Source organism: Papilio polytes, unplaced genomic scaffold (assembly GCF_000836215.1).
Source record: "Papilio polytes unplaced genomic scaffold, Ppol_1.0 DF823923.1, whole genome shotgun sequence".
Classification (NCBI taxonomy): Eukaryota; Metazoa; Arthropoda; class Insecta; order Lepidoptera; family Papilionidae; genus Papilio; species Papilio polytes.
Window position 1 is genome coordinate 221,870 of NW_013525281.1, and position 16,138 is coordinate 238,007.

The window sequence follows — 16,138 nt, forward strand, 5'->3', positions numbered from 1 at the left end:
CAAAGTTTAAATCGTCAGACTTTAGAATCACTCAATGTTATAGCTTAACCTGTTTAAGTAATCACTAGATTAAAAAATATTAAATCAAAATAGCGTTGCGAAACCGATTGCGGTCAATAATAGCGAGCGTCATTGTTACCTATTCTACTTTCATTTCCTAGTAAAGAGTCTTTAGCGGTTTTACTAAGAGGCTAAATTATTTAGTTAACAATTACCATCGATAAACGCCTAAGCTATGTGACTGCTGGGTTAGACTTATTGTGGGCAGACATAAAACTAATGTAAATTAAAAAAACTTTCATTCAATTTTACACTTTTTTAAAGTATACCTTTATTAATCAAACACTGACAAAACACGTCATATGAAACAACAATCCGTATAAGTAATGCCCATTGAGTCTACGTTGCCGAATTAGTGGCAGTGAACCTAAAACATGGCGGTACTCGGATGATGCACACTACGTCATCTAGTCTCAATAAAAAGTCCGGCGCGAGGCAGTGACGTTAGCAGGCCTTTTATGGCCCTCCGCACCCACGCGCCTCCGCCGCCACCCTCCACTTGCCTGAGCTGTCCTCAGCATACCTCCCAAGCTCTCATCCAAGAGAGACACCTCTGAGATGTTCTTATAGTCGTTTTTTACTTAGTGATCACCATCGACAGCCATTTAATGCTAGAATATTCGGTACACCGACCGAGCAGTTCATATGAATATGACCATATTTCTTAATTTTAATGTAACTCGTAGATGCGTCTACTTCTTGGAGGAAGAACTCGGTTTTAAAATCTGACCTCGTTACGACACAATGTGAAAACGGTCGTTTCTTTGTTGTTAAGTCTGGTCTTCGAACTCAGTTTCTAGTAATCTTGACCCGCGTAGCCGATACAACAAACGTGATGGACGTGCGTAGCTACTTTGATACTGTTATTCAACTATTAAGTAATTTTGTCGTCTATTTCGTAAGCGATAAAACTGGTAATCGTAATCTATAAATGTAATTTATCAACTTTGCTTAAATAATTACCGTTTTGCTTTGCAGCAAATGCGTACAAAACAGGACAGTTGTTATTATTCTGTTACACCTATTATAGGAATCAACGAAAAGTCAGCATAAAAAGCAAGTAATAATAAACAATCGCATAGTTTGTGTGTGCAAGAGCACAGTGCAATGCCTAGTGAGAAGAGAGATGAGTCAAGTGGGCACAATGCTGCGAGCCGCGACAGCCTCGCTCTCTGTCACTTCCTAACATTGTCTAATTGGTCGCATCTCAATGGTACATCTGCGAAGATTTTGCGCTGATAGCCACGCAATCACAGATTGTATTATTGAGTCAATTAAATAAATATGGAAGCGTTTATACTTAAAATTAAACAATTTATTGGCTTTCGGTTTCACGAAATTGTTTATTTCATCCGATACATATTAGACGTACTCGAATATCAAATCAATGAAGGTGAAAAGATTGTTGTCATCTGCATCACTTAAAATGTATTTACATAAGTGTTAAATGACAGAAACAGATTATATTGTGGCGACGATATAAATTGTGTGTTGTAAACGCAAGCGCCGGCTCCCTTCCGGCAGTTTCGCGGCGAAGAATGGACTTCCCACGATGCGGCATCGCCTCGCCTCGCCTGCGCATGCGCCGCGCTGACACGAGAGAGACAGCCATCTTACGGGCCCGTTGTTTTCTAGTGAAATTATTTTCGACTCGTTACTGTCACGGCATTAGATATCGACTCGCGGCTGCGTCTATAATTCACTGTATCTAACCTTAAATGAACTTGGAAATTGACGGCTCTTCGATACCGTGTAATTCGCAATTGTAAAAAAATTAGGCCTATTTTAATGACCGTTATATTGATTTTTAATTTAATATTAATTTTAAGGTAGTTTCTCTCAGGGGAAACGCAGAAAGTCATCACAAAATCACATTTTCAAATTATGTTCTAAAAAAGGAAACTTTGAAATTTCATACACCGGAAATAATCTTTCTGTCGAATGAATAGATTATTCAGAATGTCTAATACTAGAAGAATGATTACAAAACGCCCACAATAACATTATTTTGGTTCTCGGAACATAATTGTGATTAAATTTATCGTCGTCTCGATTTGTCTTAAAGTCTTGGTGAATGAAAAATTATTTGATAGTAATTTTTCAATCCCACACCGCGACGAGCTGATAACATGCGAAACTTACAATTGATTTAATCTTCTTTATTGTATTATAGACCTAAGTTTTAATCAACGTAAAAGAACGTGTCTTGAAAGAGTACTAATTCTATTTAAAAAAAACTAACGTGCATGAGCAAAATGGCGGCATATTTATTTTTTAAAAGGCATCGGTAACACGTTATTCAGCCAATCAAAGTTTTTAATATCTAGTAGGTTACAGCCGATGATGGGCACTTGATCAAACAATGGCGTGATAAAAGGCAGGTGACACGTGCGTTCTCCAGTAGTTTTTTAGCCCACCCCAGAGTGCAACAGGTTTAAGAGCTTGATCGCTGGAGTGGATTGTAGAATATTTTGCAACCTGTCCAGATATGACACATCGAAATCGAAAAACAGATAAAAACGGCGTCCTCTTAGAGACAAATAGAATTTTACCATGTTTATTTAGTTTAGTAAAAAATGTATAATATTACAAAGAAATACAATAGTTATATTATACAAATATAGTGAAAATGTGTCGTCTAGCGCGTACAGGTGTTAGAGCAATAAAACTACTAGTCTAGAATCGTCACAGTCACAGATATAAATATAGTTTTAAAACGTGACATCATCAACATTTAAATAAAAATTGTAAGCTAGGTTATTTTCGGAATCCTAAACATTATAATCGATGATTTTTGTGTTTTAATGATAAGGTTCGAGTTCCCTACATGGATAACGTCGCAGTAGTTTAGGAAAGCGAAGAAGCGGGAGAGATGTGCTGCGAAGCGCAAAATGGAAACTCGTAATGTCTGCCTTCTCGGTCACGCCGTTATTGCTTTAGTTTTGAGTACCTACGTATTTTTGGAGTTCAAATATTTCACTTATGCGACCAACGCCGACACGAAATCGGAATCAGTTGAGGTCAGATTTTGTTAAGAACATTTAAATCAACATCCCAAAATGTATAAAAGTTAAATTATTTCGTTCAAAAGCAGAACGCAAACATTGTTAATTTTCAACAGTACTATAATAAATTTGTATTTTATTTTTATAGCACGTTTATTACTTACAGGTTTGTTGATAAAAGTAATTAAATGCGTTAATCTTTGAGAGGAGCGTGTCGTTTTTGCGTCGCACGTGCCGCCATCTGGCGCAGGAAGGCGATCGGGCGGAAGGCGGGCTTCGAGCCGCGCGCCGCGAGCATAGGCTCGGCTCTGATGTGCGATCGGGTGCACTTGACCAAATCACGAGGTGCATCTCACCTCCTGACACACAGACCAATCGATATAGTGCTCCTAAAAGTTCGATGGGTTATAACTCGGCTTTTACTGAAACTCTCCTTTTTTATTCAGATGAAAAGTAAATGTTAAGACATATTTCACCAACTTAATTCAAAGTAAAAGATGCCAACATAATAGGAACGAACTAGTATTATTTACATATTTTTAATTTGATTGTTTCTATTCAGTATGTCTGAGAGTATGAGTATGTTAGATAATAAATATTTGCGCGTGATCAGAGATTCTTAAAATGTGAAGAAACTTTAAATCAAGGCAACTGTGACCACGTTACATTACAAAGCTAAGCGTTACGCAATATATTAATGCGAAGTGACTAAGATCGATTATAAAATAACTTGCTTAAACACAATAGTATATTGGTAAGGTTTTTAACGGTAAGTTCAAAACCCTCAGATTAAACATGTTTAAACGAAGCTTTTAAAATAAATATGCAATAGCATATTCGGAATTAGAGAGTATCACTTTATGGTTAATGAAGGTCTCTTTAATGATACAATTGCTGCTATTACGCTAAGAAAAGATTTGAGAAGACAAACATCTCAAAATTCTAAGTAATATTGTGTTTGAGAAGGAGCAGGAGGATTTTCGCGCGGCAACATAATGACAAAGTGGGCCGGGCACGTAGGCATGTTAATTGGACGCAATGACCACTGCCCGATGACCATAAAGGATCCAGCGTGGGCCGAGCGACGATCCGTCTAACCCACGACCAAGACGGAGACCCACGAACATCCATTGGCAACCGCACTTTCGCCTGCACTTCCATACAGTGGGAGCGGGGCGGGAGGTCGGTGTACACTGGCCGCGGGGCCCGCGGATGCCGCTGGATGTCTCCAACAGTCTCGTTTCGCCTCAACTTGATGTGTTCATTCACAGCAGTTTTGATTGTGAACGTCAGCACGATTTAAATAGCCAGTACGATGATCATTCCGACCCCAAACTTAGCAAGCGACAAACTTTAAGCCCGCAAAGAATTCAAAACAAGTGTCATCTTCCGCGATCAACATTATTTATGCGTCTATAAATTATTTACGTTGAATCTACATACATGTTTAAATTTACAAAAATATTTCTGTCGTTCATTCATGTTTTGTATGTTAGTTAATTTTTTTAACAATAACATCGTAAATTAATACTTTTATAAATTATTTACGTAATAATTATATTGAATTAGAACACATGTTTAATTTTATTAGCTAAAGAATACATGTTAAAGTTTTTGTAATCGATATAGAGATGTCGGAAGGTAGAAAGTATGACAACAAAGCTACGTATTGTTATGAACGCATCCCTCGTTAATCGTGAAGCCGACATCCTGCCTTATTTCTGTTAAATGGGTGAGTTCGATGAGTATTGAACTTCCAAAAGGGCTCGTAATCTAGTTCGGCGCGGTGTCTATTTCTGTCGGCGTGCATCCATCGGGAGCCGGCAGTGTGATGCGGCTATTCCGGGCGAGGCAGGTTTTCGGGGAATGTCAACAAACCGACGGCCACTCATTCAATGAACTCTATGCGACGTCGGTGGCTCCGTGGCTCGGCGGCTCGGTGGCGGACCGGTCGGTGCCGCGTCGGGTACCTATTCATAAAAATATGTGCTCCCGGAGGCTCAATGAACAGTTCCCTGTCTAGCGCGAGCGTTCTTTCTACATATTTTATTGTTTGTACAGAACGCGTATTATTTTTAATCCTATTTGAAAAGCTATTCAGATAACAAAAGCGACAGATCAAATGTAATAGTAGTAATTAAATTTTCTTGAACTTGTCTTGTTTGTTTCATAGATAAATTTATTATACGTCCTTTTGTTAGTTTAGTTCCGCGAGTATAGAGGTAATATCAGGTGTGTAACAATGAGTTAGTGCTAACATCACGAGTGCGTGGGCCACGGCGGGTCTGATACGTGGTGTGCTTAGCAACGGTTCATTATAATATTTACACAATATTGTTATATGGTGCAATGTTGCCACATTCAGTACACTTACCAATATTTACGAATATTTTCGACTCGTATTAAATTAGGTCAAGATTATAACAATTAACGTATTGTTACTATGTGTAGTACTTTGGCGTGTTAACAAGTGCTTTATAACGAAATATAATTTACCAAATAACTTAACTATGAATGATCACGTTTTTGAACACTGAAATCATATGGATGTTGTTGAATGAAAAACATAGATTAAGGATTTAGTTTCATATAATTTTCTTTTAACAAATGATCAATAGAAAACTGTATAATTAACAAAGTAGCGTCTTAACAGATACTTCAAAATTATTAGTGATGTAGGTAATATTTTACATATACTTTGGAATGTTCATACAAACTGTCTTATATGAATCGACTCAACATAGACAACACGGGCCACTCTCACCTGGCTAGCTAGCTAGGTCTGCCTGTCAGCTGGCCCACTGGGGGACAACTGCACAGAGTTAGGTGCATGCTAACAGAACCTCCCCACAAGGTCAGCTCACAGAACAGACACATCACACAACATTAACTTTACTATTTTTTTTGTCTCCCGTTGCAGTGCAAGCCACAGAACAAGTTGATTTACAAACTCTCATTGCTACATGTAAACAAAATTCACAAGCAGAAGCCTAAAGCAATATTGTATATATAAGTGAAAGCAATAAGGGCTAGTTTAGATTATCTTTTAGTAGAAATTCTTAGCAGACATATTTATACTCAATGGCTTGCACCGCTCGGGGAATAATTTTGTACACCATCCAATGTTTTACGATTTTTACAAGACGAGATTCGAAATGAGATTACGACAGGGAATAACATACGCGAGGCCGTGCTTAGCAAGTTTTAAGATGCAACCGTTACTTGTTATTAGGCAACTTGGATGCTATCGATACTCAAGTTTTTTAACTAAATAAAGCAGTCAATAAATAAACGTTTATAAATATCTAATAAATACCTACACGGGCTATATGTACAAGAAGCCTTCCTCGTTGCGGCCACATTCAGCCTTCAAACAAATATAATACAGCCTTATCCCACTGGGATATCTGGTATAAATTAAAAGTAAAGCTGCCGGCTTAACATCTGTATTACAAAATAATACTGACACCAGTAAATACTCTATCGCGAGATGGAATGTGCGAGCGCGCCGCGGCGACGCCATAGGAACTCTGCTACTCGCTGCCTCACAAACTTCCAAATTCATCACAATTATATTCAACATAGAACAAAAAGTACTAATAAATACAATAAACATTGATTTACAAGTATCTATGCAGCAGCGCAGGCACTAGCGTGTTTAGGCCTGGTGCGCACTTCCCCGTCTTGCAAACCCTCACATGACATTACTCTCCAAGTTACCTTCCCACAGCCACCAATCATTCATATATTACATTTTACACATCAAAAGATTTCTACACTTCTGCAGAGTAATGCCAATGTAAAGCTTTGCTTCTAAACTTCCCCTCTAAATATTTGCTACATTATAAAACAGTAACATGCAGCGTCTGCAATGGAATAAACCGCACCCACAGAACTACCTCCCAGAAGGAACAACTTACAGAGTTACAATTCCAATATGAATTTAACACTTACACAAAGGTGTTATTACAAACTATATACATTATTCCCCCTGACAGGCTTCACCTCCCATATTGCACAATAAGGGAGCAACAACAACACAACAAAACATTTTCTACTTGAAGCGAGTAGCATTAGGTACATTTGCACAGATGATGGACACAACCAATACACTGAACATAAACAAGGTACAGCGTACATTCACATAGGGAGACTGAAATTTACATCCACACAACCAACCCGACGGCTCGGATCTCTATATACACAAGAAATTCCTTCCAAATAAATTATAAGCTTCGTAAAATAATTATCACATAAATTTTTCTTATCTCCGTTCTCTCCACATAACTTAACACATACACTATCTATATGTACACGAATGTCCGAGCGGCCCTAGCGCGCCGCGCAAAGCTGCACGCGGCCCCGCGGCGCCGCCACCGCCACCAGCTGCACGGGCGGCGGCCCGTGCTCCTCGCCCAACGGCGGCGCCTTCGCGCGCCGGTGCAGCCGCACCCACGCCCCGAAGCAGACTAGAATCGCGAGGAACACCGCCACGGTCACCCCGCCGGCGATCGACGCCGTCTCCATCAGCATCTGCCGACTCGTCAGCACGTACGAGTCGTCCAAGTCCTTGAACTCGCAGCGCTGGCCCACGAAGCCGCTCCGGCATTCGCAGTTGTAGATGGGGCTGTCGGAGATGACCACCGTGAAGCACGAGCCCCCATTGAGGCAGTAGTACTCCGAGTAGTCGGGCTCGCACTTGAAGATGGGGAAGGTGACGTTGACGCGCGGCTGGGGCTGAGGCTGCGGCGGCGGGCGCTGCGGGCGCGCCGGCCGCGCCGGCCTCTTCGAGATGGACGAGGAGCACGCGCCCGCCAGCGCCCACGCCGCCGACACCACGGCCCACCACACTACCAACGACTGCATTGTGCGCACCCGCGCTCTCTTTTTGCCTGTCCCTGTCCCGACGCCCGGCGCTCGCGGTACGTGCACGATTTTGACATTGGACGGTGACTTATAAGAAATCCGAGAGGCGATGACATGACCGCTTTCGAATTTCGAATTCGAACCCTTCGCTCGTATCCGCGTCGGCGGTCCGCCCAGACATGTTTCCTGTGTCAACTTTTTTTACGTCGACGATCACTCGTTCATGACGGAGGCGCGGTTTCTATGAGCGCCAGAGATATCGCATCGATTCCTCCACAGACATGTCGAAAGTTAACACTCGATGAACAACTCTCGGACACTTGATTTAGTCGTTTGTGATTATTCACGAGCACATATACACAATGTCCCGTTCGAAACGATAACACAAAATGAAGCTGAGCGGATCGGACTCGCACTGCCCTCACCGTTGTCTATGCGCGACTGACGGAAAACGTAAAGCGTCGCGTCTGCTGCATCTGCCATCTGCCGTCGAGAATGAATGCGGTGAACTCGCTATCGTGCATTAGTGTGCGAGACCCGTTTCTACATAATAGAATACCAATACATGCGTAGTTTACGCGAGTGTGAGTAAAGTTTTTTTTTACTGTATGGGACAAAGAGACGACAAAAAAGCCTTTGGATATGGAATGGAATTAAGTATTAAGTAGGCTTTAACTCCAACTCTCTTTCCCTGCAATGTTCAACATAACTGTGTTACGTTCGACTATAAAAGTCGTAAAGAGTATACTTCATAAGGTTCTTCAGCTACTTTAATCAGTAAATTTTAGTAAATATCTTTTAATTTTGTTACTATTTTAGTTTTCGATGTTTATACAAATATTAATATTAATAATAAATGGATTAATGACGTTTTGTTAATCAGACCGTTCCTCTTTAAGACGTTGTTTTTACCAGTTTACGAGCCTAAAAATATATATGTAAAACATAGAAGCCATTATCTTATTAAATGCCTGTCCACAGGTGGATGTAGGATTTCCACGATATTTTTTACAAGAAATATACGATTATATCCAAGCGATCTAAAAATTATACTTACCTTTAAAAGCATAAAGTTAGCATTAAGTAAAAATTAATGAATGATATCAATGCAGTGCACTATCAATGCAATGACACTAAATATTTAATATTTCACATTAGATGGATACGTTAATTTCTACATACATAGTTTAATTTTTTTTATGTATTGGGAAGAAAAGATCTCCATAAAAATTATTACTGTCCTAGTATAATCTGTAATGTTACATTGACAATTGAAATTCAATTTTTCCTCTGTGATTTTCTCACATTGTCAATGTCAAATCAATATCTTCGAATATCAAAGACCAATAAACTGTGAACTGCAATAAATAAATAAAAAAACTGATTTTGCTGTGTATAATGTATCTTATTATTGGTTGAAATTTCTGAATGTTTATCGTGTATTATAAATTAATTTAGGTTAGGGAGGTATAAAGTATCTCAAGATAATGTCAGAATCATCTAAATCTAAGTCCTTAAATCTGAATCCCTCACCGACGTTGCAATGTAAAAATCTCCATGAATATCTGCAGAGCAGGACACCACAGTTTCTGGAAACTTTATATAACTATCCTACGATATGCCTAGCTGTGTACCGGTTTGCACATTTTTTATGATTCTACTTATTGTTAGATTAGAAATTTCATATAGAAAGTCTATTAACAAAGTTTTTTGTAGGGAACTACCAGAATTGGCTCGGCATTTTGTAATTCGCTTACTATTTGTGGAACAGCCAGTTCCACAAGCTGTGGTTGCATCATGGGTCTCACAGACACATGCTAAGTAAGTTTTACATACAATATTTTGAGGCTTATGTCAAATCAAAAAAGTTAAATGAAGTGTATAGCATTATCATGCTTTAAGTTACTTTTTTTTTTGATAACTTCAATTTAGATTGCTAGATTTTACATCTTATTTATAAATCTGGGAGAACATATAGCCTACTTAGTAAGTAATTTTTAACTTCTGAGTGATTGGATCCCTCTCAAAAGTGTATGTATTATTTTAATTTATTTCAGAGAACAAAGTAAAGCATGTGAGGCATTATCAGAGCTGTCGGTGTGGCAGGAGGCACCTATACCAGGAGGTTTGCCCGGGTGGATACTAGCTCAGTCTTTCAAAAAGAACCTAAAGGCTGCTTTGTTAGGAGGGTAAGATTTCTATAGTTTTGTACATTTTAAATTTAAAACAATTCCTATAAAACTTTAACAGTAACAGAACTATAAGAGCTTTTGCAATAAACTATTCATATTCAATTGTATATAATAGAAATTTAAGTGAACTAAAAAACTATTTATTCCCTGCTAATGACAATTGTACACCAGCTGCTAGGAGTTACAGTCCTTTAAGAAGCATGTGTAACATTTTCTTGAAGATTAACAATGCATCTACAGTTCCCTTTATATTGTGGATGCTTATGGGCACTGATCTTCAACAGGCTGTACCAGCCACTCATTTGCACCTTGTAAAATAAACAAATGTTAATAGTGGTCGGCCATGGAGCATGTCATCATCACTGGAACCTGACAGCAAGGCGCGGGATGTGGCTTTCCTAGACTCATATGCGCTGGAGCGGTGGGAGTGTGTGCTGCACTACATGGTGGGCAGCACACAGACTGAAGGCATCAGTGCTGATGCTGTCAGGATACTGCTGCACGCTGGATTGATGACCAGGTGAAGGATATATTGTAGTAGGTTATTTAAAAGTAATGGTATGTTAAAGCATTTTTTTTTAAATAAATAGGAAAAAAAGTGTTTTTGTATGTATTGAAATAACTCAGAACTACTGGACTGATTTCAAAAATTCTTACACCGTTAAAAAGCTACATTATCAGCTATATTTTTAATTTCACGCAGTTGAAGTTGCAAGCAATATGTATATTTAATATAAAGAAAGAATAAAAAAAAAAAGCTCATAAGATGATTTTATGGTCGTTTTTTTTATAACTTAAAATAGAGACATAGAGATTGATCAAAATACAAATGAAAATGTTTTGGAATTATCAACAGAGATGCAGAAGATGGTTCTGCTGTTATCACCAGAGCTGGTTTTCAGTTCCTGCTGCTGAGCACCGCCAAACAGGTCACAATGATGCTTTTGTAAACACACCATTAATACAATTATCTTCATTATGTTAGATGTTTTAGAATCTGTTTTATTTTTAGAACTTAGTCTGTTTTTTGATGTTTCCATTATTTATTGACAGTGGTAGTGTCCGCTTTAACATCTTAGCAAGAATGGGCCGGCACGCCCATGTGTAATACCACGACCACACAGAAGACAGGTGTGAAGTGGAAGTAATTCCATGTTTCGTCTAATGAGTGTGGTGCCGGAGGCCTAATTTAAGTCCCTTATTCCTTACCACCCTTTTCTCATAAGGAGAGGATGGGAAGGGGAAGAGGATTTGACAGTGAAGGAGATGCATAGGAAGGGGATATATGATCTTTATGTGCATCTCTTCCTCCGTCGTATAAGAGTAGGCAACGCATCTGCAATTGCGGATGTCTATGGGCAGCGGTCGCTTCGCCATTTTGGCGGATTCGGGTGACCGCTTGCTCGTTTGCCACCTTATGTTATAAAAAAAAAAAATTAAATAAGTCACTTCCTTTACAACTCAGTACTATAAAATTAGTGTAGTGTTTATTGCCTGTTTTAATATAAAGATTTGCATTAACTGTGTGGCGAGGGAACTGAGAACACGTTGCGGTGTGCAGGTGTGGCTGTTCCTGCAGCACTACCTGCACACGGCGGAGAAGCGCAGCCTCAGCGCCGCGGAGTGCCTCGCCTTCCTCTACCAGCTCAGCTTCAGCACCCTCGGCAAGGTACACACACACATACTGCGGCCACTGATTGTGTGAAACTAAATTGTTGGTCAAATTGACCATATGACATTAATTTGATTTAAATAAATTGTATTTAATTGTTTGTTTAAAATGTGTCTTGTATGTCAGGACTACAGCACGGAGGGCATGAGCAACAACATGCTGGTGTTCCTGCAGCACCTGCGCGAGTTCGGCCTCGTCTACCAGAGGAAGGTCAGTGCTCGGCGCTACTCAACTTCACATATGCTAGGAATATCTTACTAATATTATAAAAAAGTTTAGATGGATGGATGGATGTTTGTTAAATTTTGTAGCATAAATTACAAAACGGATCTCGATGAAATTTCGCATAAATGTAGATGGTAACCGGAAGAACACGCATACTACTTATTTTTGTCTTTTTTAATACCAGGCGGACGGAGTCGCGGGTAAAAGTTAGTATTAAATAATGCGCGGTTCGCACTTGGCCAGTACATTAGGATTCATTGGCCTGTTAGTGTTTTGACCAAGTATAGACCGCGCATAATACTCATGCTTGTATTTCAGAATCTCTTTGCAAATTATCCGTGTGTTAGCCTTATATTTTTCAGTGTAATTTAAATATGTCTGTCAGCGTAAAGCGGGCCGCTTCTACCCGACGCGGCTGGCGCTGAACATCACGTGCGTGCGCGAGGGCTCCGCGCCGCCCGCCGCGCCCCCTGCGCCCCCTGCGCCGGGTGCGCGGGGCGCGGCGGGCGCGGGGGGCGCGGCGGGCGCGCGCGGCTACATCGTGGTGGAGACGAACTACCGCGTGTACGCGTACACGCAGACCAGCCTGCAGGTGGCGCTGCTCGGCCTCTTCACGGAGCTGCTCTACAGGTCTCTGACATTACTATTACTTCTATCCTGTTTAAAAACACAATTAAGTTGTAGATTCAATATTATACCTGGTTTGACTAATACAATTGGATAGTTGCGACAAACAACTACAGATTGTATAAACTCACTGGTGCCAGCTAGCGTATCACTTATTGAATTTTACTGATTCACTGTCCTAGCCAAGTGCGAACCACTATGAGAACATTAGTATATATAAGAACTCTTTATAATGTACTAGCTGTTGCTCGGGACTGTATCCATGGAAATGAAATAAGTAGTAAAAAAATGTTTGTTACTAACAACATAACTTTTAAGTGGTAAAAGAATTTTTGAAATCGGGCCAGCAGTTTTGGAGGAACTAAAATACAAATGTTCCTCCTGATTATATTAGTATGAATAAGTATAGAAATGTAGAGAAAACTTAATGTGAAGTAAACTGTTGTCGAGGTTCCCGAACCTGGTGGTGGGCGTGGTGACGCGCGAGTCGGTGCGGCAGGCGCTGCGCGGCGGCATCACCGCAGACCAGATCATACGCTACCTGCAGCAGCACGCGCACCCCCAGATGCTGCAGGCGCACTCCGCCCACTCTCCCCTCCCAACGCTGCTGCCGCCCACCGTCGTGGACCAGGTGCGCCTCTGGCAGGCGGAGAGGAACCGCTTCTCCTACACCGAGGGCGTCGTCTACAACCAGTTCCTCTCGCAGGTACGCATCCGCACTCGCTGAACCCGCCCCGCGGCGGAGGGCGGGGCTACTGCAAGCTCCGCCCCTCCGCGAACGGGGCGGGGTTAATACAAACTCCGCCTATTGATCCGACCAATGTCGCGCATACGATATTTATATTATAAAGAGAAAAGATTTCTGTTTTTGGAAGTAATGAAATAACGTTATAAAGTGTAATGTAAGCTATATTTATTAAAAACCTTATTTCCGAGCAGATGTAGCAGCGAGCGAGATATTTACAGTTAGATATTTCGATCCAATCGATTAAAAAATAAGAAACAGTAAGAAACAAAATAAAAATTGAATTAAGTTAAATAATATCTCGAACGTTCCATTTTGGCATTTACAAAAATACTGAGCTACTAAATGCTAAACGATTCCTTGTAAAGTGTCATACTATTATTAGTACAGTATAACCCCGGTAATAATAAAACCTCTATAATTACTATAACTAATAATAACTAAAACTTCAAAAAATAATATGTTCCCTTTCCATCAGAGCCCAAAACCTCTACAACATAGACCCTTGGTAACTTAAAACCTCTACAACTTAAAATATTTTGTGTTTCCCTTGGACTTCAACTTATCGGGGTTCTACTGTAATATATAATTAGGAAAAATTATCTGCATGCTACTTATTGTATTGTGTAAAAATGTGTCATAATTTTGTCCTGTTGTTGTATCTCAAAAAATAAATCTAACTTCTAACTAATATTATAAATGCGAAAGTTTAGATGGATGGTTGGATGGATAAACGTTCGAACGGATCTGGATGAAATTTGGCATAAATGTATAGCAGAGTATGGAAGAACACATAGGCTACTTACTTTTGTTTTTTTTAATACGACGCGGACGGAGTCGCGGACGAAAGCTAGTAAGAACTATAAAGACTACGTGTGGACTACCGCAGGCGGACTTCGCGCTGGTGCGGGAGTACGCGCGCGCGCAGAGCGTGCTCGTGTGGCACAGCGAGCGCACGCGCACCGTCATCGTCACCCGCGCCGGCCACGACGCCGTGCGCAAGTACTGGAAGAAGCACTCCAAGACCGCCTAGCCCCCCGCACCCACAGTGACCGACTCTTCTAACTGTAAATAAAGTGTTTATACCCTTCAACTTGATATTTGTTTTATTTATTCACCATTTAACAGTGGTGGAGCCCGCTTTAACATTCGCACTGCAGGGCCGGCCGCCCCCAACAATACAACGACCGCACAGAAAATAGGCGTGAAGTGGAAGCATTTCCGCGTACAGTCTGATGAATGTGGTGCCGGAGTCTCAACGTTAGTTCCTTTTCCTAAGAAAAAAATGGCTTTTTCTTAAAAAGAAAGGAAGGGAAGTAAAAATGGCTTTGACGGTAGAGGAAGACGCATAGGAAGTGAAAATGTCTCTTTATGTGCGTCTCCTCCGTCAACTAATGCTAGGCAACGCATCTGCAATTGCGAATGTTTATGGGCACCGGAAACTTTTTATTTCGGTGGATTTAGGCCGCTCGCTCGTTTGCCACCTTATATTATATAAAAAAAACCTTATTTGAGCATCATAAACTTGTCCTTATCGGATGTCTTATGAATCGGAACAGTATCAGTATGTGCTACTTTCATGCTTTTCTATCAACTATCATATTTGAATTCACTCTCTTAAACATATCCTCTTTCACACAATCGATATACTTTCTTCAATCTTCCTTCTTTATATCCCAATCCTCGCGTCGCATTGCACTTTTTGCTGCTCAATTTCTCCACCATTGATGCTACTTCCAAACTTCCTCTAATATACACTTTCTTAACTTTATTCATTCTTGTCTCGCGTCAATCTTAACTCGCTATCACCCGCTGAAGTTAGTAAAAATATACACCTAAATTTACTTATTTTCACAAACGTGTTGAAAAATATTGGCAGACAATTTCCGTGGGCCGTATTCGAAGACAGACGATTTTAGGTTGCCAAATTATTTTCGATTGCGTGATTTTTTTATTTGAGCAATTATATTACGCTCAGGGACTACCGGGGGTATGGACGACCGATCTTGCTGTCGAGGGTTCGAATCCCGCCATTTGACTATTGTCGTGAACCTTATCCTAGCACATGTCTACATCTTAGTTGGAGTGGTTAAAGGAAATTTTAGCAAATTCAAAAAATCCACTTACTTTTTAATACCAAGAAAGTAAAAAATACTCCATCACTTTTTAATATCGTTCATCAATACCTTTCCTACATTGTTTTTTATGCATCTAATACTGCTTATGTCTCTTCTTCTTTCTCTCTCTCTCTTGCTATACGGAACAGGGGCTATATGTCTCGGCGGGCTGTCCAGATTTGTATAATTTGTCTTGTGCCTGTGCCCTAGAAATTGCAAAAGCTTTTTCAGCACATCAGTTACACTTCTCATATACTCTTTATTCTCTTTTATTTTTACCACATTAGGTGATTTTAATTATGAATTTTTGGAGGGGATAAAATAAAACACGTTTAATTAAAAAAAATACTTTATTACAATATATTTACAAACTTAATTTATCACTTTAAAAATACTTACACCTAATAAGTCCTTTTCTTCTGTCTTTTTATTTACACATTACACCTGCGTAATGACTAAAAAACGAATTCTCGGAATCTATTTTATTTAAAAATGTGAAGTTTGAAAATACAAAAAAAAGATTTATGTTGTGTTTTAAATGTAATTTATAACTTGAGGATATAGCACTTCACAACTGTGGATGGAGCAGGTGCCTGCAGTGCGGGGCAGGCTAGGTGTCTGCGGGCGGG

The 16,138-nt window shown here is 40.0% G+C and overlaps 3 protein-coding genes across 4 annotated transcripts in view; 1 reads left to right on the forward strand and 2 right to left on the reverse strand.

The window, feature by feature from the left end:
• Window positions 1-5,636: 5,636 nt before the first annotated feature.
• Window positions 5,637-8,132, reverse strand: LOC106102064 (the record flags this gene model as incomplete). The annotated part of the gene is made up of 1 exon (XM_013281470.1): window positions 5,637-8,132. A coding segment is annotated over one exon (735 nt), but the record flags the coding sequence as incomplete, so codon positions are not given.
• Window positions 8,133-9,242: 1,110 nt separating this feature from the next.
• LOC106102444 (RNA polymerase II transcription factor B subunit 2) lies at window positions 9,243-14,485 on the forward strand. Of its 2 annotated transcripts, XM_013281928.1 has the most exons (11): window positions 9,243-9,567; window positions 9,648-9,752; window positions 9,989-10,120; window positions 10,458-10,643; window positions 10,980-11,052; window positions 11,685-11,792; window positions 11,922-12,005; window positions 12,406-12,458; window positions 12,536-12,650; window positions 13,098-13,353; window positions 14,282-14,485. In XM_013281928.1, the coding sequence occupies exons 1-11, from the start codon at window positions 9,419-9,421 to the stop codon at window positions 14,455-14,457; spliced, it is 1,437 nt and encodes a 478-aa protein (XP_013137382.1). In that variant the 5' UTR covers window positions 9,243-9,418; the 3' UTR covers window positions 14,458-14,485. The 2 variants fall into 2 exon arrangements, with proteins under 2 accessions (XP_013137382.1, XP_013137381.1); XM_013281927.1 differs by having other exon boundaries at window positions 12,406-12,650.
• A 1,160-nt stretch (window positions 14,486-15,645) lies between these two features.
• The window catches only part of LOC106102065 (cleavage and polyadenylation specificity factor 73), a 9,451-nt gene continuing 8,958 nt past the window's right edge, over window positions 15,646-16,138 (reverse strand). The window contains exon 12 of the mRNA XM_013281471.1: window positions 15,646-15,715. Within this exon, the coding sequence (XP_013136925.1) occupies window positions 15,646-15,715 (70 nt within the window). The remainder of the gene's footprint in view (window positions 15,716-16,138) is intronic.

Excerpts from the sequence above, each read along its gene's own strand:
- LOC106102444 (XM_013281927.1), top strand. The coding sequence starts at position 9,419 with ATGTCAGAATCATCTAAATCTAAGTCCTTAAATCTGAATCCCTCACCG. Across the intron at positions 10,644-10,979 it reads CACGCTGGATTGATGACCAG|AGATGCAGAAGATGGTTCTG; the intron begins GTGAAGGATATA and ends AATTATCAACAG. Across the intron at positions 11,793-11,921 it reads GCTTCAGCACCCTCGGCAAG|GACTACAGCACGGAGGGCAT; the intron begins GTACACACACAC and ends CTTGTATGTCAG.